Source organism: Cylas formicarius, unplaced genomic scaffold, assembly GCF_029955315.1.
Source record: "Cylas formicarius isolate icCylForm1 unplaced genomic scaffold, icCylForm1.1 PGA_scaffold_8__14_contigs__length_24414737, whole genome shotgun sequence".
Classification (NCBI taxonomy): domain Eukaryota; kingdom Metazoa; phylum Arthropoda; class Insecta; order Coleoptera; family Brentidae; genus Cylas; species Cylas formicarius.
In genome coordinates, this window is record NW_026844361.1 from 2,284,857 (window position 1) to 2,302,037 (window position 17,181).

The 17,181-nt window shown below is 34.6% G+C and overlaps 1 protein-coding gene across 3 annotated transcripts in view; it reads right to left on the reverse strand.

Annotated features, from left to right (window-relative positions):
* Positions 1 to 17,181, reverse strand: part of LOC132706183 (serine/threonine-protein kinase BRSK2) — an 82,223-nt gene that overhangs the window by 39,650 nt on the left and 25,392 nt on the right. For 2 of the 3 annotated variants that reach the window (XM_060677358.1, XM_060677357.1), the window contains exon 3: positions 10,133 to 10,218. In XM_060677358.1, coding sequence (XP_060533341.1) covers positions 10,133 to 10,218 — 86 coding nt within the window. Of the gene's footprint in view, positions 1 to 3,473; positions 3,599 to 10,132; positions 10,219 to 17,181 lie in introns of those variants that run through there. The other variant, XM_060677359.1, reaches the window with a different exon arrangement.

The window sequence follows — 17,181 nt, forward strand, 5'->3', positions numbered from 1 at the left end:
ATTGTACAAAAAATAATAGGGGGCCTCATCATTTACTATTTTAGAAGAAAATAATAAATATATATTTTCACATTAAGCATACTCATTAGTTTAAAAAAAAAAATTTTATATTTTTAGGCAGCATTTTCTGACAACACAGAAGGTTCTGTCTCAATTTAAAATACAATATTTAGTTGGATATCCATGGCCTTCAATTATTTTCAAATACCTCCTAGGCATGGATTGTATTAGTCCTCTGCAAATCATTAGCGGAATGTTGGTCCAAGCTTCGTTCATACCCTCGAATATTTGGAAAGTTTTTGATCCTAACTGTCTTTTAACGACCATCCACAAATTTTCTTGGATCAAGGTCTGGACTACAAGATGGTCACTGTAAAACATCTATGTGATTTTGCTGATGGTACTGATAAAGTTTCATCTGCTAATGTATGGATACTGATTCTTAGTACCAGTAATGAAATAAGAGTGGATAAAAACTATTCCTCGAGGCATCGTCATATCATGATACAACCTCCTCCAAATTTCATATATTATTTATTTGGTTGACGCCAAATAAAACATTCCCATCAGAACCAAAATTTATTTTCCTTAGATTCATCTGCCCATAATATTTGCTTCCATTGTTGGACGCTCCAAGTAAGATAGTGCCCAGAAAATTTCAAACGGCTTCTTCAATTCGCGTTCTTGGAATCCTGCCAAAGAGGTGCGCCTCGTTCAAACGGCTGCGAATATTTCCACCACAAAGCTCTCTTGTAGCTTCTTAGGAACAGTTCTAATTAACGTTTCGTTTCGAACTATTAATCATTTCTGCAATATTTTGATAGGAATAACTTTATCTGTGAAGATTAATGATAATTTGTCTTTCATTTTCATTTGGTGAACCAATATCTGCAGAAATTCCAAGAAATATATTGTACTGCTGTAGCGTTTCCAATTAATTTGCCGTTTAAAAATGTACTTTTTTCCAGGGACAATACTTTTCGGAAAATTCGACAGGTGCCTAGAATTGAGGCCTTTTGGGTTTCGATCTGGTAAGTGTAGTCTAACTTCAACAGTTTGAGATGTTTCGTAATGTTGAGATAATGAAAGGCAGCGTATGGACCATTTCTAGTAGTTCTTTTAGTTCGTAGAAAAGCTTTTCGTATTTTGCTATCCTTTCGCTGTAGATTTTCTGTACATTGTCATCCAGAGGCACGACTGTATCAATGTGTATCCCCCAGCTATGCTTTGTTGATAATAATAATGTCCGGTTTGTTGTTGTCTAGAGTATTTGCCGTTTGTACTGGTGTGTCCCAATACACGGTTGCAGAGGCTGTTCCATGCTTCCAGTTTTGAAATTTCTGCTCACTTCCTGGTGGATGACCTTTGCAGTCATCTAATGTCTGTCTAGATATTCCCGCGGCGTGAGGGTTCTGCATCCGGATTTTACGTCTCCTTCAGATCGACGGCAGTTCTCATTGGCTACATTTCCCTTTTGGAAGTGTTTAATATAAGATCTGGTGAGGACAACTTGGTACTGAATGGCGTGGAGATAGCCTTCGGTTTCTGGAAACAGGCAACCAACTCGAAGGTAAGAAGTGGATGCTTCATGGGGTGCGGGCTTCCTAGTGTGGCCCTAGATATTCTCTCAGCTTTTGCTCCTTAGCGACGGCCATGTTTTCTAGATTTAGAAGAGCCCTTCCTGTAGATTTTCGGAGTAAGTAGAGGGTTGCAACGGAATCCTGAACCTGGTAAGTATTGTTCTTATTTTTTGGTGTATGTGTTGTAGTGAAGTTTATAACTCCGAAAATGTATATAATAAATGGAAAAGCCCAGAAGTTAAGTGCTTGAATTTTGTTTTTTTAGATTTCAATTTTGTGTTCATTACTTTACTTTGCGAGTGCTGATCATATCGATATCATAATGTTGGATTCTTCCTAGATACTAATAATATTCTCCTGGCTGTCGATTCTGAATTTCAGTATCGTCGATTAGGATTATCGGACTATCGTTTTCTGGCTTTCCTCGTCGCAAGAGCATGCATGCGGATTTATCCAGTCCGAAATCTATTCCAATATCCTTAGAGAATTGCGAGACCATTTCAACTTGGGAGGTAAGCCGACTCTCGCCACATGCATATAGTTTTAAATCATCTACGTAGAACTGGTTTGTTATTGATGTAGGTGACTTTCGCTGGAGACAGTAACCATTGCGCCCTGAATTGAGCATCTTACTCAGTGGTTTCTCCCTGAAAGATGCGTAGTTTTATATATATCTGCTTGGTGGTGTATGTTTGTTGTCCTCGCACTTTCATCGTTGTCCTCCAATTTGCCATTCGACTGGTCAGCAGTTCGCGCGTTTTTGGATTTATTTTGTACATTTCCATGACTTCTCCAACAGCCATGTGTGCGGTACGGAATCGAACGCCTTTTTGTAATCGATCCACGCCATCGATAAATGGCGCCGCTTCTCCCTGCAGTCCAGTCGTTCCGGTGCCATTACTTTATTCGATGTCAGGTGATGATTGATCTTTTTTGACATTATACCTGTTAAAACTAAATAGACGACTAAAGGGCAGGTTATTGACCTCTAATCCTTGGCTTGTAGGTTTCCATCATTTTTAGGTAACATGTAAGTGACTCCCTCCGTCAAGAATTCCGGTGCGCTCTGAGCATTTTGCAATAACGGGTTAAAGCACTCTGCTACTTTTGTGTGAGTAAGAGTGAGGTATGTTCCACCAGAAGGCATGTAATCTGTCTTTTCCTGCAGCTTTCCAATCGCTAAGGCTCGCCGCCAGATTGCTCACATCCTCCTCCGATATTTGGAAATCTGTCATTTATGCCACATCACCTTGCGAATTTGTCAACTGCGCTATCCAAGGATTGTTAAGGTTGTGTGCTACAGGATCCTCCCAAAGATTAGCTCAGAACTGCATCATGTCCTCCCTGGTTGACCCTGATTGCACACTTTTCCTATTTCCTTTTCTTAATTTCCTACAAAACAGCTGTTGGTTTTCTGAGTTCTTGGTTTCTTTAGCGCAGTTGCTCTAACTATTTGTTTAAAGTTGTCAAGTAATTTTCACAGCGCAGTGTGTCGCGATTCACCAGCGGGAGTTTTTCGTTTTGCAGTAAGGGCTTCCATTTTTCGGCTACGTCCAGTTGATGGCATTTTGGTGATTAGAAAGGCTTGGAGGGCGCCGATATGTCTTCTAAGTGTTTCGATCTTCTTATTCAGCCTCTTTTCCCACGGTGGTTGCTTGCTTTTCGGCAGTTTCAGCTTCAGAATTTGTGTTACACTCCGAGCCATACAGTATACCCAGTGAACGAGTGTTTCCAGTGTACTAATCCGATTAAGTTTTTCTTTTATCAGCGAGTTCGCTTGCATTATTGTTTCAGATGATCTGAGTTTTTTTTTGGTACAATGGGTATAGGGTGTCTCTCATTATTAGGAAGACCATCATAAAACATGAGACAGAGCTTGAATTTTTCTTTTACCTTTCTTGCTTCTATGTGACTCCGCTCAGTGTCGTTAATATTCCTAATTAGTGGTTCTGGGGGAGGTTGGTGGGACACTGGCTCAGTCTGCGTTGGTGACGTGGTGTGATCTTCTGTTTGATGTTGTTGGTATCTCAGCTGTTGGAGCTCCACCTCTGTAACAATGTTTTTTCTAATAATGGATCTCACGTTATCGTATAAAGCCTGTGGTGTCATGATCACGGTGTAGTCTAGTCCATTTGTTAAAGATTGTTTCTCGATATCCGATAAAGCTCGTCTTATTATTATTAAGTCTAGTAAAATGTATTCCATTAGTAAAAGGAATTGGAGAAGTCACACTAAATCAAAGAAAAAACTAAAATTTTTTTATTGCGCTGTTTTTCTCTAAAAGAAAAAAAATTCAAAAACAGGCATTAAAAGAAAACACAAAAACGTTATTTATATTTTTGCTGTTGAAACAGAGGTTAAAATGAACAACTAAATATATGCTTTTTACAAAACTTCAGGTTTTCTCCTGCGTCGGTTTGTGCTGAGTCGAAATTGCTGACGTTTCGCGCCAATCATCCTGTTGGTTTCTTCAGAGCTTGACTGAAACTGAAACTGAACCACCGCACCGACGCAGGAGGAATCCAGAAGTTTTTTAAAAAGTATTACAGTAGCCTGTGGAAGTTTCTTTGAAAAAATTAACTAAATATATGTTTGGGATTCCGATGAGTGACCCGTGTGCTCGTTGTTGCACTCGATAAATCACTCGCCAAATTTCTTGATAATCGACTTTTTAATTGATTAAAGTAAATTACATTTTTCTTAACGATAAAAAAGGAGTAACATTTTTAAATGAAATTACACAACCCGGTGGCAGAAGGCTGACTCTAGCTCTTTTCCGCGACTTCTTGCCAAAGACTCCTCGAACTGTTTCGACCGGTCTGGATCGGCATTAGATCAAAGCATTCCAGGGACCGGCGGCCTACGATGCACTCGCGAAGCCGGGTCACGCGCCTACTATGTTGCGTTGTAATATCGAACAATATAGTAATGGAAGGGATATTCCTCAAGTTTTCTTAAATATATAAACTCAATGTGATTGTACTAGTTTCTGATCACTACAGAATAAATTTAAATTCTTAAATTGTAATGAATTGCCAGTTTCAGTCAAGCTCTAAAGAAGCCAACAGGATGATTGGCGAAACGTCAACTATTTCGACTCAGCAAACACCGACGTAGGAGGAATCCAGAAGTTTTGTAAAAAGTAATATCAACTGAACTTAGTAGGTATTTATTTAAAAAAAAAAACAGAATATTCTTATAAAGAACTGTAAAAAATAATTGAGCAATAAAAAAATTAGTTTTATAAATTTTCATAAAAGCTGTAATAATAGGAATGAATCCCTTTTGACTTGAAAAGATCAAGGAGGCCTTGTTTCTTATCAGTAATACCTGGCTTTTTCTTGTAAGCACTTTTGATGGTAACTTTGCCTTTATGCCTATTATGTTTTATGTCAATCTTGGAGAAGTTTTCATTGCTGGATGAATTTTTATAAAAGATGCTTAGCTTATATTCTTTTTCAACTTTAAAAGCACTTAGTTCTGAAACTTGAACTGTGAAATTCATGAAGTGTTGATGCTTTATTTCTACAACTTCATACCGTTTACCTGTTACCTGTAAAATATTACTCTAGCCTATAAAATGAACCGCTTCTCAGTGAACCTTCGTTTTGGGTGGGTCCTTTCACTAGAAACTTGTGTTAGAGATATTCATTGTCTGCACACTGATAAGTAGCCATCATAAAGCCATTCTTTTGTTGACCTCAGCAATTTTCTGTGTAGAAAACTATATCAACTATATACATTAATGGTAGAAGACTTAGGCTTTCAAATACTGAAGTACGCATATGTCAATGTCATTAACTCCTCTTATAGTCTGTTTCAATCTTCATCGTGCTGGCTTTTACCCGCACTTATGGAAGTTACTGACGGCAATATTGGTAGGTATTAAAGGACAGAACATTGGGGATGGACTCTCAAAAGTTTTGGTAATATTAAAAAAAAAAATGTTTATTTAGGTGAGTATAATCTTATTAAATTACATTAAGAAAAAACATTGACATTAAATATATACAATAAATTCATAGCTAGGAATGTATATACATAATTGTCTAAATATAGTTCTTATTATAATAATATTTATGTAAGACCCCTCAATTATTATAATGTGCAGTACTGAATGTTTCCAGCCCTCCATTGGTATGTTATTAATAACATTTTTTATTAAATTTATAACACTGGGACTTAAAGTAGGCGAAATATTTTCTGCTCCGACCTTTGATTTTACTTGGTTCGACAAATGCTCTGCGGGGTTAAACATGTGAAGATATGGAAGCAGACGTAAAACAGTATGCCCAGCCTGTTCAGTCAAAATATTGCATAGATACTGTTTTTCAATTGCATATGAATTTGCGACTTCCAAAAGTTACGCTTATTTATAACTGAATTCAAAATAAATATTATTTTCTAACCAATATTCCTGGATTTCACTTTTTGAACTTGATGAGTCTGGTGCTTTCCGTAGCAGGCGGCTGTGGTAGCTTGCGTTATAACACTGTTACTGGGAATATTTTTTAAAAGATTGTTTTCAAACAATTTTTCAAACAGTTGGGGACAAGTATCCTTATAATAATCCAAGCTGGAATCCTTAATATTCTTTGCAGACAACAAGCAGTTTTGGAGAAATCCGACTTTTGAACCAGCGTGTATTTGAAGGTGCTTTAGTCTGGCATCCTATCCTTTGGATACAGTGCTGTGTGTATCGAACCATGTTTAATCAAGGTAAGTTTTGGATCTGTTGTCTAAACTATATCTTTTAATTTCTTGAATATAATGAAATCTGCAAGTGCAAGTGATTCCATTCCCAAATAGCACAAGGACGTCTGTAAAACAAGGGATATCCTTAAGAGGTCTCAAGGATAAACGATGTTACTGATTGGAACGTTCACAGTATATCAGATACGTATGTCCGTAGGATATTCAAAGGATATCCAGTTATACTAGTTGAGACGTCGTTAGTATATCCGACTGTGAGGATTATATAGATATACCAGTAGACTTTACTTCATTAATAGGGTATTTACAACAGCCTATTAGAAATGCTTTAAAGGTAATGTCCAGTAGTCCAATTGGTTGTACGAGTACAAAAATTCTATCCCAGTATTTAACACTCGCGTGTGATGTAATTAACCTATTGGGTATGGTTGGTGAAGTCATTACTGGAGTAGCATATTTGAAATGCACAAGTTTTTTTACTCCAATTAATTATTAATCGTTAATTTTGCTTTTGATGGTAAAAGTGACATACTGCCTATTAATAGCATTAATAAAACATATTTTATACACATCTGATGTTTTTCTATTGCAGATATAGAAAAATTGTAGGTATATAATATAGCAAAAATATAGAACAACTTAACCTAAAGATCTTTAATATAGAGTAAGATACTTAGATAGATAGGTCTCGAACTAAACTCTAAAAGCATAACTAATATATGACAGGTTTTATTCTTTGATGAAAGCAGCTTTCTTCAGCCCAGCAGCTATTAAATTCTCACATTCTTTGAGAAAGACAGGTTTTGTATGAGAGTAGGTACTATCGCGCGCAACTAGAACAAATATGACTTTTCAGTTTGACTGTAAATGCCTATTTACATGCAATATTTTTTGTCAACCTAAAAATTTTCCTATTTTTTTTGCTCGTGATGACAGCTACTATCACCATGAAAACAAGCCTTCAAAAAATAGGAAAATCGTTTTCATGAATTATCGCAACAACCATTTTAATGTGAATTGTACTTTATGAAGGGTGATTCCTAAAATTAAAACTTTGTTTTTGCGGAGTGATTCTTGCATTCATTTTAAGAAAAAAATATACTAACTATACTATTTAACTAAAAATACAATTTTGTACGGGGGATTTGCTCTAATATTGCTTATTTAAATAAAAAAATAGTTTAGTTTTGTATGCCTAAATTTAACTGCTCAAAAAACATGCAGCGAAAGTGTTTTCAAAAACTAAGCAATAAGATACAAAAAGTAGTCTAGAATCAAAAAAAAAATGTAATCTACATCGTATATAGGTTACAAGAAAATCATTTTTATCTTAAATTGGTCCAGCAATCACTACTAAAAAAACTTATCAACTAAACAATCACGATAATATATATTTTATTAAATTATATTTCTTATACTTTATTTCTTTTACATTTACGTCCTATTCATTTTTAAAAAACAAAATACCTACTCACCAAGTATTAATTTGGCTAATTTTATTATTTTTCTTCACGCCCAACCAATTAAATTTCATTCCAAGTTAATTTGAAATCAGCAGGGTCAGAGCTTGTTTTACAAACTCACAACTACTGCCGCCGCCTGATCTTGCTATCTCATTGACCTAGCAAAATAATAAAAAACAAGGCATGATGTTTGTAGACTACACAATAATGGTTCGTTCGGCTTAGAATTTATCAAATCTTATGTTATATATTGCCATAAAGCTGTACTTACATGAATTATTAGTTCCTCAGTAACAATAATACCACAAAAAAATAACTGAAATGAAAGCACTGAAAGCAGTAAGCACAGCACACAAAATACTGAAAATAGACGCCAAGTTGCCGTATACGGTATACCACCAAAAAAAAACAAGGCTGAAGAGATGGCAGACGACGAGACGGACGAGAGGCCGACGAAACTCGAGCGAGTCCGACACGGCACGACCGCGAATAGTCGCGTCATTGGTTGGTCAAATGGGATCTTATAAACAAATATATTATTTTTACGTTCTTGTAATTTTTCTTGTCTCGTTCGTGTCCAAAAATAATAAAAATAAGTTGATTTTAGCGATTTTATTCCATTTTTTTAGGACTTGCCGACACTGACATCGATGTAGATGTGCACAAAAACGTTTCCAATAAAATGTCTCTCAAAACACCACAAATTTAAAAAAAAAACTAAGTATTTTCCTTCTCAGTGGTTCAACATTGACCTTTTTAGGTTTCTATTCTAATGTTCCCACTATGGCGCAAGGGGATATCCTCAGGCGATCTATTTAGAAGATATCTGTGGTACACTAAATCCGCAAGCTCTCCATTCAGGGGATATCCCTACAATGTATCTTACAATACACCTGTATATCCTAAGAATATCATCCAGAGGGCGTGCGACTTAAATGGGACATTGGCCGGATATACTGGGGATATTGTGTGCTATCTGAGTTAGTTTTGGTTAGTACTTTCCTTTTTTCTATTTTAGGGTACTTAAGTCCCGTGTTACAGACAATTCTATGGAAGGTGACACGGCGCAGCTTATATTAATATTGGTTTCATCTTCTGCTAGCTTCTTTTTCAGTTTATCCAAGGTAGGAACAACTTCGCTTTGATAAAGACAATATATTTTCCTTCTTATCAGGCCCTAATCACTATTGTTTATACTGTGAGTTAGAAAATCCCTATGTATGTTCCTTTTCTTCAATTCTAAACTATTATCCCTTATCGACGAAATAGGCGCTATTGTGACAGGTTTCATTTTAAGCTTCTTGTTTAAGTGTGATGAACATTTTTCTTTCGCAACCTGTTTTGCATCAAGCGACAAATCATTTGGCGCGAAATGTTATATTCTCGTAAAATAACTTTTTCGAAACGCACAGTAAAAACCATTTTTCAACACTGCCACAAGTGGTCAACACTCAAGAAGCATATCAGGAAGAAAGTAATATATACCTAGCCCACCCCTGCCTTGTCGCTTTGTTATTGGCTTTACCCAATCCCAAACATACCCAAAACATCCTTAAAGTTTTTTTGGGCAGGGTCCCTCGAAAGCCAACACGATGAAGATCGAGACCGACTATATCTTCGGCTTTATGTGAGACAACTTCTTTAGATTTCAATTTATAGAACGGTATATTATACACTGGAAATTTCGAAGTATAATTAAATGTTGATGCATCTCCTTTTGGGCAAATTTGTACATCAAAAGCAACAACTTCAAAATTGTCTTGACAGAATTCGTTCTTTGACCATCAATTAACAACCAAATTTATTAGAAATAGTGACACATTTCAAAAAGTGACAATGATTAAAATAAATGCCTTTATCGAAGAAACAGTCACATTTGGAGATGATAACCCTTAATAAAAATTAAGTACTTTATATTATACCTTTATGAACTAAACAGTCACAAAACACAAAATACGCCACTTTAAAATCAAAAATTAATATCATCTCCTCTGCAATCGACTCGCAACTGAAAATGTGACGTTCTGCTACCAAAAGCTTCGCACAATTCAACTTAATGTCATAACGATACTACGCCATCTCGTGGTAAATAATAATAATTAAATTCTGTCGTTTTTTCCCAGAAAACAACAACTATGGTTTTGGAACAGTTTCATGCGAATTTTTTTTAGTGTTTTCACCCTTCTTCCAAGAAGGCGAAATATACATCCGAACAATAGTAACAATGATATAATATTCGTAATATCTTGAACAAATTTTTTAGTACCAACAATTATAATTATCGTTTGTAATCGTTTCCAATTAGTCACTGTATTTTTGAAATCCATGGACTAACCAGAACCAACCAACGACTCACGATTGGTCACTTTTACTTACAGGTACTTCTTGTTCTCATAGACGTCCGTTAGACCGAGTACATGAGGATGATCGATCAATTTCATTATGGCGATTTCCCTCTCCACCTGGAACGAAAAAAATAAGTCGATAAAAAAAGGTAACTCTTTGCAACAAAAACCGAATTTTTGGTTCGTTTTGTTTGAAACAATCCATAATTAGCCATCTATTGGGAAACCATTATCTAATTGCAATGCATTAAGTAAACAATGTTTTACTATTCACTCACATCGTTAGCCTTTGCTTATCGATCTATGAGAGCTTAATTCCCTCTACTTTCTATGGGGATTAATAGCAATTTATTTGAATACTTCCGAGGAAGTCGGAGAAAGTGTAGAATCAGAATGAGATTGCGGGCAATTTACTTAAAATGCTAGTCTTGAACTCCAACACAGAATATAAAGAATGTATGTTTTCGATGTTGTATTGTATTTAAATTTCTCGGGGATTAGAGCGACAGCAGCAGACGGCAGATTTTTAGAAGATATAATGGCAACTTACTCTTTTTTTTAAACGGTTTGTTAAATAGAAATAACAACATGTACATTTAATGGTTGACATAAATCAGCGCTTCGATAGATCTGGCCTCGAAACTTAAATTGCGAGATAAAAAGTCTCTGGGACCGAGGATGGCTCGGTTGGTAAGGCGTTGACCTGCCAACTCGAACTTGCCGGAGATTGTGGGTTCGATTCCCACCGGGATCATTGGGTGTCATTTGTGTTTGTCCGGACACAACACGACTCGTGACTCCCTTGGTGGTGGACGTATTGTACAGGATGTCACCCTGTTGTTTATAATTTCGCGTATACAGTTCACCATGTCCTCATGGGAAAATTTTCGTTTGTCCCTATAATAAACAAAAAACACACGACAACGTTCGTTTCACTTGCCTAGAAAACAAGGGAATTAGTATCCCTATTGTCTTTTAATGAATGCATTACTTCTTTATACCAGTTAAGTTTACTAATTTCTGTTTTGCAATATTTTTTTTAACAACAAATGAATAAGAATTCTTAAATCTAATGTCGTCACTTAAGCCATTGATTTGTTCATGTTCATGTCATGTTCATGACATGTTCTGCTCTATTTATAAAGCTCTTTGCGCTTTCGTGCTATGATTATTCTGATTTTATTTCATTTTATTCCTAATGTAGGACATCGGTGGTGTAAGATAATAATATTTTAACATACTGACTGCTCCTGTTTCAGTAACATTATAATACATTATGGAATCTTCCCTTTAAACCAATAATATGTAATTTCCGCCAAAAGAAGATCTAAGCTGGGTCAAGTGCCTTACGTAAATCTATTGACACAACTACAATTTTCTTCTGGTCTAAAGCGATTGTCCTTAGCACGTCGAAGGTGCGGAGTATTTGCAGAAAATCCAACTGGAATTTACCTGACAGTGAATTATTCTCCATGAATCGGTTTATCTTTTTTCATTGCCTTTTTAATTATTTTGTTAGTTATTCATTAACTTTTTATCTCCGGAGTTAAAAATGAGACATACTTTACTTGTTTTATTTCTCCTAGAAAGATTCCAGTAGTGAATGTCTATCATTTTTTAGTGTCGTTACCTGCTGATTCCCACTTCTTAGGAAAGTATAAATTTTTTGCAGTTTTGCATTTTTATAATGCCTAAATTCAGAATCTAACTGGGGAATGTGTCGGTGCCTGATTTTTTTTATCATACACTCTACCTCGTAATTTAATATATTTAATATTTTTTTGTCATTCATTTCCTGCCTTCATTTTTAAAATTTCGTTATTTTTACATTAGTTCGTCGCCTTATTTATTAGGATAATAAGTTGTTGAAACGTTTTTACCTATTTTCTAAATTGATGTGAACTTGCAAGAAGTAGTCATTTTTGATACATAACAGCGTCGACGAAAGTCAATTTTACAATTGGATTCAAGGATATCGGTTTAAAAAACCAAATAAATAGCCTACGATGAAATTGAAATTATCAAAGTTGGAGTATTTTTGCATTTTTTCTCCTGATTTTAATTAATATGAGTTGTTGCTACTTTTGACATAATTTGAAATATTGCGCATTTTATCTTATATTGTAAGCAAGTCAATAACTATTGTTTTAAAAATCAAATTAGCCATGAAAACTAAATATTTTTTTTTTACATATAGCACAAAAAAACTTCTTACTAAAACATCGTCTTTAGTATTCTAAATTTATTTCACAGAGAAATGATCATTCATCTGCACGTATACACGAAACACCTTCTAAGACGTTCTGGTTGCCTACTTAGGGCTTCAATTTCTTCTCTTATTCTGTTAGGAGGCAAGTGTATTACACCATTTTCCCCTATTGTATTTATTTTGCAAATAGTTTTTTACGTCTCTTAAATTGTGATATGGTACCGCGCCCTATTGTCATAAAGGTGTAGCTTCGATATTTTCTTCTAATTTAAATCGAAGGAAATCGGAATATCGACCTCTTGTCATAATTTCTCGGAAAGAGCAGAGTCTCAGAAGTCTAGAAGAAATAATTCCGCAATAAAAAGTCCTATAGATTGTAAACCAGATTTATGAAATATGTGTGAGGCCGTATTAAATTATCTATGAACAGTATGTTGTGAATAAAATTAGGTGATTGTTGAATTCGTTCTAACACTTAAGTCGTTTCTGTCTTTATCTGTAAGATGTTGATCTTTCGTCAACTTATAAGCCTGCATTTTATGTCTCTTTAAAATTCGCTGGATTTAACTTTTACTTAAATTGCTTAAATGTTTTGAAAAATAGTTTATGCAATTCCAATTTAACCTTTTAATTTTAAAACTCCTGATTGAAATTACCTTGAAAATATAACACATTATGTTCTTCATTAACATTACAAGAAGCTTGTCTTTTCTAGTTTTGTCTAAGCCGTTATTTTTCAACCCACTATAAAATGTTTTTTTACTTGGAATCTCTGTGGAATACGGGCAGTTATTTTGGTAACATTTTAAAAATACCGACAAAATGACTTTTCCGCTGTGTATATACGATTTTAATATATAATGACAGTTAACTACGCCAGTTTCTATGATAACTGCTATCATCGCTAATGTGATTTTTGAAACAATAGTATTATTGACTTACATCCAATATTACATAAAATAAGCGATATTTCAGAATCTGTCAAATTTAGCACAACATCATGTTCTTCTTTAACATTACAAGAAACTTGCCTTCTTTTTCTTTTGACTAAGCCGCTATTTTTCAACGTTACAAGTGTTATAAAATTAGTTTTTAATTGGAATCACTCTGTGAGGATATAATCTCCTATACTCAATGCGAGCAGTAGCCTGGTTTTGATTGACAGTCAACTACGCCAGTTTCTACTTCAACAGCTTTCATGGCTAATTGGTTTTTGAAAGAATAGATGCGGGATTTTTCAAATAAACTTCCATAGGCTGCTGTAATACTTTTTACAAAACTCATGGATTCCTCCTGCGTCGGTTTTGCCTGAGTCGCACTTGCTGACGTTTCGCCAATCATCCTGTTGGCTTCTTCACAGCTTGACTGAAAACTGTTTCCAAATGTTTCAACTGTTTTGTAAAAAGTAGATGCAGGATGTTTCAAAATCTATCAAAAATAACCCTAAAAACTCATATATATTTCAAATCAGGAGAAAAGCTGCAATAGCTTGACACACTCAAATACAGGGTTTGAGTATTATTTCTCAAAGATATTAATGTCTTTTGCAGAAAAATGTCATCCGATATGACTTCAGCCGGTGCTAATTTGTTTTTTCCGTGGGATAATACAATATTAATAATAATAATAATAATAATAATAATAATAATAAATTGCATTTATTGTTGTATATTGTTATATACAAATATACAGTAGAGAAGAAGCGAAGCCTATCAAAAGCTACTCCACTTAACCTCTTATATACTTATATACTTATAGTACTATGGAACAATAAAAAGTTATATCTTTTATCGAGGATGGTGAATACCCGTTTGGAATTTTTGCGACCTAAGTCGAGCTTTTTGACTCTGTTGATTTTACTAACCTGGGGAAGCTCTGCACACTTCGGGTATAAGGGGCCTCAGAAGTTTTTTAAAAGACCGTTCTCAATTTGTATTCCTTACGTTTTATAGTGGTAAGAGAATGGAATGCGTAAATTCAACTTGTTAACGCATAGAGATGGGTGATTCTCAAGGATCAGTTTTTAGGCCCTGTACTCTTCATAATATATGTTATACGTTTTTGTGACGTATACGGAAGATTTTTCTATGTATGTACGCAAGAAAAAATTAAAGTATAAGGTTTCATAAATATCAGAAACAATGTGATAATTTTAATATCTGTTTAAGCAATGACACTATCCCCAATAACGGCATGAGGTTTCTAGGATCGAGTTTGAATGAACTTTAAACTGGAAGTCTCATTGCGATACTCTTATTTTAACTCTAAATAGAGCAAACTATATTTTTATAAATCTTAACTAGGCAATTCGCTATGCGAGTCCCGATTACGTTATGGGAACAATATGTTGGGAGCATCTGTAAATGCCGATGAAGTATTTTTGGCTCAAAAACGTCACAAGGGGTATATCTGTAACAATTTATTGAATTTTACGTTAGTTGGTGACGTACATTCTAACCACAGAAGACAGAGCGGTTAGCCGCATGTTCCCTACTGTAGATTTTCGACGACTTCGAGGTCACTTAATTATTTGGCTGTTCGTATTTTTAACAAGCTGATGTTAACGTTTAAAACCTTGTCTATTTAAAAAACGATTAAAAATATTTTTTCTATCCATCTATCATATTAATTATTATGTACCCTGCATGGGGTTCACACTATTCTGATATTATTGAAAAAGCCCATTCTAACTCCTTCAGACGTTTCTTAATATGGCCGAAATCTAGGTCTTTTGCACTGTCGCGACTGGAGTATGATATAACTGGTATAAAAGTCACTATACTTAAAATATGTATATTAAATGTAGCATATTATTTGTATTAACCCAACACCATCATGTAAAAAGGGTTTCTAGAAAATATGTATCGAGAACACGTTTAAATTTAACTTTAAAATCCCTATCTCGATTGATATTTTGTAAATACCAATGACAAAATTTTAGTCTTCGTTGTACCCGGGATGCAAATTATGAACTAAATTAAATTTATAAGGTCTAAACTTGTGCTTTTTTAAAAATTTCTTGAACCGTAGATTTTGGCGCAACTCTGCGAAAAAATCCAAAATAAATTAGGTCGCTTTGAAGCCTACGAAATATTCTTTTATCGGGTTGTCTTCGTTCTGGATACATACATAACACATTCGTAACAGTAAAATACACACAATACAGCATGTCATATTTTTCAACATTTTCTTGGTTGGCAGCCATAATATTTAGAACAATTTAATTAACAAATTAAATGCCATAATAAAATTGACGAACCAATATACAGTACTTTTTGTAACAATTACGATTTGACTGACAAAGCGTTTTTTTTTTGTTTCAGGCACAGTCAACTCTTTAAAATAATAAATTTAAAAAACCGAAAGAAGCAAAAAAAATTTAATACAAGAGTTGTAGGGTTTAAGTGTAGATTTAATATTACATTTTTATTTGTATACAAGTTGTGCGAAAAGATTATACTATTTCAAAGTTATATGTTTTTATATATTTCAACAATACATTTGAAATATTTTTTTGAAGCAACTATTGCAAAATAAGTAACAACACTTTGTCAACAAATATTGTACGATTTAAGCTAATATAGACTAAAGGATTAGTGTTTCAAGTTTTCAAAATATTAAGATAATGGTCGTTGTTTAAAAAAAAACGGTTTGGATAATTTTCGGCACAAATTTCACGAGTTCTAAATGATTAACTATGACCGACCATAACTTTGTAATTGTTTCTAACCGGAATGCTCAAGCAAAATCGAGTTGTTCTACCTTTTCTCGTGTGAAACGAACCGTAAAGAGATAAAACTCTGCGAATGAAATAGAAATAGCTCGGTCCAAATATAGAACAGAAACTGAAATAGCTCAAGCTCCCTCGATAAAGTCTCTTATCGTCCCATTCGTCGCGATTTAATTTGCTTTTATGTTGAGGACTGTCACCGGCTGGCTCAGACCGGTTTGATTTCCATTTTTTAGCGCCAACAAACAAAAATGTTGGTACCTAAATGTTTTATTCACACCCAAAAAAGGTACACATGGTCCGTCAAAAAATGATCTATAAATAAATACAATACATAAACCATATATAATAGCACAAAATATAAAATTTCCTTCAATCACACCCATTATACACTCCCTCAGTCCATTGTCCCAGTTGTTCTGAAAAAAATCTTTTCTGGAGTATATTGTTTTGCTTAATAATTTTTTTTTTGTGAGTCTTAAATTTGCTTTAATTGGTAATAAGTCTAACAGAGTCTGGCAAGTGAAGATAAATAGGGCACTAAATGGTTGTTTCTCAAGGTACGACTCAATTCATGCTACGGGACTCGTTTTTGATTACTTTATGAGTAATATAAGTGTGAACTTTAGCAGATGTTAAGAGTTCTGTAAATTTAGCACAATGCAAAACATATAATGAAATCTTAAGTTTACTGAAAAGTGTTGCCATGGTTACGGACGGACAGTCGGCTCGCACAGCATAATGACCGCATTCACTAGATTGAGAGTCTGCAAAACTTTTTTCTAATACCAACCGCAATGGATTGTTCCATCACTACTCGTTTTAGTCCTAACAGTTCAACAGTTATTATATTTTTCTCGTGTCAAGCCCTTGATGAGAATATCTGCTAACATGTTACGTGTACTAACACGAGAAATTGAATATAAACGTTTAAAGCTTTAAAGTACTCATGTTGTAGTTGAATAACTTTATCTCAGCTAAGTCTAAAAAAATCTAGCTCCAAGATAAAATGCTTCCAGTAGATAGCTTCTTTCCCGGACTCGGTGAGTCGCATGTACTCGGCTTCGGTAGAAGATAAGGCTACAGTTCGTTGCTTCTTCGATTCCCATCAGATGAAATGAAAAAGTATCTAGCATAAAAT